The sequence below is a fragment of the Phaethon lepturus genome, unplaced genomic scaffold (assembly GCF_000687285.1).
Source record: "Phaethon lepturus isolate BGI_N335 unplaced genomic scaffold, ASM68728v1 scaffold19794, whole genome shotgun sequence".
In the NCBI taxonomy this organism is placed as follows: domain Eukaryota; kingdom Metazoa; phylum Chordata; class Aves; order Phaethontiformes; family Phaethontidae; genus Phaethon; species Phaethon lepturus.
Window position 1 is genome coordinate 20467 of NW_010534218.1, and position 7812 is coordinate 28278.

Sequence of the window (7812 nt, forward strand, 5' to 3'; positions counted from 1 at the left end):
AGGGAATGCTTCTTTGAAGTTTCAGAGACTTTCAATCTCCAAGATACAGAACTTAGAAACCCATACATTCACAAGTACTAACCGAGCAAAACTGCAAGTTACCCTTTCTGAGAAGCTACCATGCCTAATACAGTTAACTGATCAACTTCCGCCTGCTAGAAGTACAAATATCTGAACGTTAATGAGCTGACAGAGTTCTTGGCTGAATGATGTCAACAGGAAAACCTTCAGTATTTCTGCCTCTGAACTGCTAAGAGAAGGAAACTCTGCCCATCCATCTGGTGCGGTACTGTAGAACGACAGAACAGAGAGCTCCTGTGAAGCTACGCCAAATGCGAGCCCTGAGGTTTGTCTCAAAACATTAGTGCCATCTGATAAACCTGCCTGCTTTCCTCCTCAGTCACAGGGAACACACATCAGCCACAACTTGGAAATGTTCTAACATCTGCCAGCTCCAGACAGTGAAGAAATTGCTAATGTAAAGACATGCGTTAAAATGCGGTATTCTAACATTTTAAGCGTATATTTAAAACACAGAAAATACATTATCTTGTTTCAAAACTAAGATTTTTTTTTTTACCGTTCCTTAAGCAGAAGCTTTGAAGAGCCTACTCAACAGCTACCATTGTCACCTCAGGAACAATGCAAAATACATGAGAAATTATAGAATATTTTGTGTCAGAACTGCTGTGTTTCCACCATTTGACAAAAGAGGTATTCCAGAGCTCGTATCATTATCTATATGGAAAGGCAATTTTTCCCCCCTCAGATTTGAATGAAAAATAGGTCAAATATCAGTATCTCCACTTTCAAAGTTTTCAGTGAACGTTTAGAATTGTAACTACACCTCAGGTGCATGGGAATCCAAGGAAATTAAAATTTTGTTTATACCATAAACCACCAGCAAAAACCATAGCAGTGTAACAACGGATCACTATAACTTATTCCCCACTGAGCTAGAAAAAAAAAACAGAGCATAGATAGGGAAGGAATATAAATAGAGTACGAGATTCATCAGCTTGCTTGCTCCCCACCAAAACAAGCAAGCTTAAGCCTAATTCAGTCAGAAAGACACAAATAGCACCCAGAGATCAAACCTGAAGTAAAAAGCACAGAGACAGTTACCTTCCCCCAAGGCCTTCAATTCTCTCCCTTTCTTTGGGAAGTTCCGGCTTGTGGTCCTGTGTCACCTCCACAGCTCTCACAAAATCATCTTTGGGGTCATCCTGGACTCCGAGCACCACTCCTGAATCACCAACATGAGCAACATACATCTTTGACCCACGAATAATTACCACGCTGGCAGTAGTTCCTGACGTGCTTGGGAGACCTGTCATGGTCTTCGGCCACTCTGCTGCAATGGGAAAAAAGGCAAATAACAATAACTTGGCTTTTAATTCTGTGAAACTGGTAATGTTTCAAAGATCAAGATGAAGGGCGTGTCACAGAGGCTTGTGTAACGTTACAATACAGTGTGTGCTTAACTATAGTATGGCCAGGCAAACCAGTGCCCTCAGGTCCCCTCCGCTTTCATAACATCACTCCCCTAGCTACAGCTTAACTTGACACACACATATATATAAAGCAGTATCAAGGCACCAAGACAGGATTCAAAAAAGGTCTCCTCTGGTTTACTATGCCAACGTCATTAGAAGAATATGGGTGAAGATGTGATCCTTGAGTGTTGAACAGGATCAATCAAGCATTTCGTTAATATCTACTGTTCACTTCCCTGTCTGAAGAGGTAGAAACGTTAATAAATTAGGTCATTCTGTCCAGGCATTTGACAGGCAATCACGTTTTCTGGACATTCCTGATCCCCTCAGAAGGAAAGAAAATGCTGTTTTACTTTTATATGCTGAACAACATTTTAAGTTCAATAACATCTCAACTGGTTTATTCACATTTCCTTTTGGAGGATTGAATAGTGCAGACTATTTAAATACGCTATCCATAACCCAACATCCAATCTCCTGCAGAATATATCCCTTGAATTCAGAAAAATAAAATACCTATACCAGCTGAACTACATGGTTAGAGAAATCTTCTTTCTCAATTACTTTGCTCTCAAAACACTTGCATTAATTTTGTATTACACTCCCTGTTTATGTCCAATGCAAATTTCTTTCATGCCTTTTCTTGTCTATTTTTGTGTCTACACACCCAAGTTCATCTTCTTCTGAAACTCCACAAAATGACTGAGACAACACCCCAATTAAGAAATATTAGCCATACCAGTCCTCCTTCCTAATTCAGCACCTCAGAAAACAGAACTCAAGTTCCCAGTTATCGCTTGACTTCAACTGTCAACAGCAACCTCATGTTTCTTCTTCACTGCACCCACTCACGTCTTCAGACAAACTCAGAAGGGAGACTCATCTCCTTGTCACATTCTATCTTCTGCACTTCACAAGTCACACTCATACAGTAAAATATAAAAATTCCACTGTGATACACATTCTGTTTGCCAGACTGCCAAAATATTATGTTATTTATTTTCCTATGGCACAAAAAACATACAAGGAAAAAAAAAAAAGAAAAAAAACGGAACACAACTAGGCCTTCCCTTCTGTGAAAATAGGTATTTTAAACTTCAAAAGTGTTAAGCACAAGCAAAAGATTGGGAACTTCAGTTCTAGTGCCACTGAACGATGTTTGTATGCCCAAGGCAAGAAAGAGAATACATGGAAGATGCACTGAAGGAGAAGCAGAATTATATAGACAGTCTAATGATAAAAGCTGCATCTCCTCATTGTTAGCTACCAAGACATCCCACATAATTTAAACATTTAAGTTCTACCACAGAGTTCTAGCTTTGTGTTCTGAACACTAAAATACACTGTCTCCCTAGGAGTAGCTTTATTTCAAGAACATAAGCATTCCATCAGCTTATTGCAAGTACTTCATCTGGCAATTTTAACTGTGGATATTAAATCTAACACGTTCCTAACGGAAAGCAAATGAGGGAGGAAGCCAAGTGGTAATGAGGACTTCAACCATGCACTTAACAGAAAACAAGCTGCAACTAATGAGTTTCTGTCAGTGTAACACCACCTCAACAGCAATAAAATATATTAGAGAGTCAAATCAGTCTTTATGGGAATGAAGAGCACAGAGAGTGAAATCACCCGCTGAGGAGAAAAAGAATGATACAGCAGCCTCAGATTTTAGGCTCTAACAGAACCAGAAATTAGATCTGCCTATCATCAAGGGATTTTAGTTTATGCCTTGCTCCTGTTTAGAGATAAGTATTATATATAGCATAGCATATTACTTTCTTTAGAGACTGTGTCTCATCAGAAGTTAACTGTCAAAACTCCTGCATTTTCTTCTGAGCTCAAGTATTAAAATTGAAGTCATTTACCCAACTCCTCCATATATCAGGAGCACGTTTTTATCAATCTTGTAACTTAAGCAATAGGACCTCTTCCTAAAACAATTTTTCCCTCTACTTGAAAAGCACTACCATTCACTCAGTTTGTAACTTTTGTAACTTTGAGTTTGTAAATTGAACTAGTTTTGTAGCTGGCATATCAGCCAGCAAATTAAAATTGTCACCTGCTGCCTAGGATAGGAAGTATAAAGTCTTTGGCTTCATGAAATTTGACTTAGTTGCATCTTTTCTTTCCCTTTATTCACTTGAAAAAAATTGAAAAGAAAAAAAAAAAAGACATTTTAGTGCAAACTATATGGAACACCTAAACACACACAGACATACAGGACACTATCATCAAGAAAGTTTTCCTCCTTGCTGAATTCTTTTCCTACGTACTACCATGACCCAGCAAAACTCACCAAATGCTATTTTTAAAGCCTATTCTTGTTATCTTGTTCTTTTTTTGTATTTAGATGCAAGACAAAATATTGACTTAAAAAAAAAAAAAGCCCTATATTTCTTTTATAAGATACCACAATAGTCTGAATGATCAGGTGTGATCAAAAGGCATTTTCTCCTCTAATAAATTAACTGAGAATACATACTAATTAACAGTAAGAGTAACAGGCATTAAACTCTTCCTTTGGTAGAAACATCAGCTCCAGTTGCCATTCTTATTTAAATGCACACATTAACACTTCTTTGCCTACCTGGCCACACCAGCTCCAAAAGAAACACAAGCTTTTTCTTAAGCACACAACTGGCATTAATAACATCCCTTCAAAGTAACAATATTAAACACCATCCACTATTGAGTTCAGAACTTCAGTAAGTTCAGAGCAAATTGTTGCCCATTTTTCATACCACAAATTGACAGATTAAAAGAAATGCTGAAATTATAGCGAAGCTCTCAAAATAAAAATCACACTTCCAAAGATATACAGGAAATGTCCATGGATAACATATCACTTCTACAACTTTAGCAACAGAGAAATACCTCCAGGTAGCCCTCTGGGAAAACAACGTTAGTCAAAGTTTCCTTATGGGCCTGTATCCCCAACTCTGTATTTAATGCCATGAATTGTTAAGCTATATACGAGGAACATCGATACATCCCAGGAGAGACACGACTCCACCACAGTTAGGGAGCTTTAGATCTGAAAATCACATTGTTTTTGAAACAGTGCAGTGCACACACTGAACCAGCTGATGCAAAGGGAGAGTAAGAGGTAAACACATATCTACAGCTAGCACGGTACTACCAACTCTGCCTGTTATAAACTCTCACAATACTTGCCCACAAAATACCACTTTTTCCAGCTTAACAGATGCACTTCCCACTCTTCCAAGAAAAAAAAAAAAAAGAGAATGCATGTTAGGTGTTGCAGCTATCTGAAGCTATCAAATTTATAATCCAGTTTGTTCCTTACAACACTAGACAATTTCAAGAGACAAATCCATGCATCATTCCAGGACTGTAATTTGTTTATACACAACTTGCAATTACTTTTTTCACCCTTGTCCTGTTGGAGGGACTGGAGAGAGGGGTAGGAATTGGTTTAAAACAAACAATCCATTCCAAGCTGTATACATTACACCAAAATATGGATCCTACACCTGGGTACCACATCTGTAACAGAAAAAAAAACCAACCAAACACTCTGCCACTGTCTAAAAAGCAAATTGAGCAAATTCTTACAATCTGAGAATAATCCTGAAATTATGACTTTGCAATGAAAATTAAAAAAAACCTTGTCATTCCACAAGCGATGAAAATACTATTTGACTTTTATAGTTTCCATTAAATTTAACAGGAAGAGTTATAACCAAAGCAAAAGTATGCAACCCTTTCGAAATTGTAACTAGTAATGCTGAAAAGTGTTTTTAATAGTATCTAACTATTAGATACTAATAGTTAGTAAAGCTAAATACAACATTTAAAAACAAGCTCTTGGCTACATGAATAATGAATTACCAAAGGAACATAAACATATGTTTACAGCAATCCTCAGTGCTAAGTCACATCAAAATCTGGGACCTCCTGAGTATGCTGCTTCTAAAAACACCTTTCCTACCACTGACAATTGTAGAAACAGGCTTCAAATAAGAACTTTTACTCCAGAAGCTCTTTAGGATACAGATAATTTTATTACTATATAATTTGTCCAAAAATTACCAGCAATGAGAAAGGGCTATTTTTCTGTTTTAATTTTTCTGGTACTCTCATCATCAATATGTTTCTTGTTTATCACAGGAGATGGCCACTGGGATGACCCCACAACTTCCAAGAACTAGCAGAGCAGCTGAATACAAGCTTCTCTTCCAATGGCCATCAACTGGAAGTGATAAAAGACTCCATCCTTTACACAAAAAAATCCATTCTCCCACCCCCATGTCAAGGTACAAAGTACCCAGTCTCCCTTTCATCTCCATAGTGTCACCAATGCACAGTTAAAGATCTGGTCTACATACAATGATATGCAAGGTTATTTACTATAAGTAAAGTTTGCACTGGGATTCCCTAACACACTATGAGAAGTTATAAACTAGATACAGTAATGCTTTTGTCCCATAAAACTCTAGCGGTTACGCACACGCAGCAGAAATCAGTAAGACCAAACACGGTATGTAGAAGTTTACTATACAGCCTGCCTAAAGCTGTCATCAAATGCTTACAGCCAGAGCTATGTTGTTTCTCACAACAATTTAAATTGGCTCCGCAACCAAAGTACTATTTGCTATACACTCATTACTAAAATCGTATTTCCTGCATTCTGTCACTTCACTCCGCCTCTCTCCATTTTGTATTCACGCATAGTGACAAATAACAGACCAGGGATACTACAACTAGACAACTATACTCCTTATCTTTCTCCCCCATACCATCTTCCCCTCAGCCTGCAGCCCAGGAGCTCATGAGCCACTCACCACCATGTAACCTTGCCATTCCTTCCCCCGTAACTTTTCAAGTACCTGACATTTTCACAACTTCTCTATTTTGCTATTCAAGAAAAAGGAAAAAGAAAATTAAACTGTTTTGACACTATACTTCCTCCCTCGAATCACTTCGCTGAAACCCCGTGGTGCTCTAAGTGCAATTCTTGCTTTTTACGTTTGCCTCCCAAGCCCAACTGCCGTCTATATTTTTGATCCAACTCTATTGCATTCCCCACCTGCCTGTCTTCATATGCTGTTCACAGCTCTTGAATTTTCTCTTTCTGGGTCTTCTGAATACATAAATGCATACACAATACACACATGTTCTACACATTATATATAAACAACCACCATACTCTAAACAAAGCCATAACCTTCACCTTACCAAGAAAAAAATAAAAGCCTTTCAAAAACTCAATTCCGCAGTCTCACTACATCTCAGGGAGAAGGAACAGAACAAGAATGGTTACTGTCACCTGCTTTGTCACTATCCTCTCCTTTACCCTTACCTGTTTAGGACCTCAACTTCTATCCTACTGCAGTTAAGCAACCCATCTATATAATGTTCAGGAAACTAAGTGTGTTTCCTGTTTTGGCAGGTACCCCGCATATTCCCTGATGCTCAGATGATGAGTGAGCGACTACCCTTTATGAAACAGGCACATTTTGAATCCTTCCATCAGGACTCGACAGAAACAGTTGGAATAAAGGCACAGGTAAACAACACTGTCCCAGCCCACTTAAGGTTGCTAAAATTACTTTTTTTTTTCCTCCTTGTCGTGATACTCTGGACAAGGGAAATCTAAGGGGGAGTTCCATGCAATTCCCCAAGGCATCAAGATGAACACCTCCTAATAAATCGAATTTGGAGATACGACTTGCAATACCCTGGAAACAACTTCAGCTCTAGTCACACCATCTTCAGCTGCATAGCACAACCGCCCTACAGCATGCCCTCACCCTCTGCTTCTATCTTTTCTCCCATAGTTTGCTCTCCAGTTTTTCTTGTTTTACCGAAATTACTTGACATCTCAAGTCACATCCCGCTTCCTCCTCTCCTCCCGATTCCCCGCACGCAGATGGTAGCGATGCTACCAGCAGCGCGGGTGCCCGCTCCTAAGCGGAGATGGAGGGCGGCTTGCAAGCACGGTGCGGGGGCTGAGGGGAAGGCGGCGAACGCGGGACGTCCCGCGCCCAGGGGATAACAGCAATGCGGGGAAAGGGAGCGATCGGCGCCTCGAGGCGGTGTCGGGGGCCGGCCGGTGGGCAGGGGGATTTGCTGTCCCCTCTCGTTCTCACGTCAGGGCCGGGCAGAAAGGAGAAGAGGAAGCCCAGGGAGAGGCACGGCACGGCGGAAAGGCCGCGGGCCGGCAGCGCTACCTGCTCCCCTGGCGGGGACGGAGGCGGGAGGGGACGGGGGGCCCGGCGGAGAGGGAGCGGCTGGAAGGCGCCAGTCGCCTCTAACTTACGCAGCTTTTTCCACATGGCCCGGTGGCAAG

General features: G+C 40.3%; 1 protein-coding gene across 1 annotated transcript in view; it reads right to left on the bottom strand.

The window, feature by feature from the left end:
* The window catches only part of PPM1D (protein phosphatase, Mg2+/Mn2+ dependent, 1D), a 27246-nt gene extending 19442 nt beyond the window's left edge, over positions 1-7804 (bottom strand). The window contains exons 1-2 of the mRNA XM_010285465.1: positions 7783-7804; positions 1126-1354 (exon numbers count right to left, since the gene is read on the bottom strand). Coding sequence (XP_010283767.1) covers positions 1126-1354; positions 7783-7798 — 245 coding nt within the window. The 5' untranslated portion in view covers positions 7799-7804. The remainder of the gene's footprint in view (positions 1-1125; positions 1355-7782) is intronic.
* Positions 7805-7812: the final 8 nt, after the last annotated feature.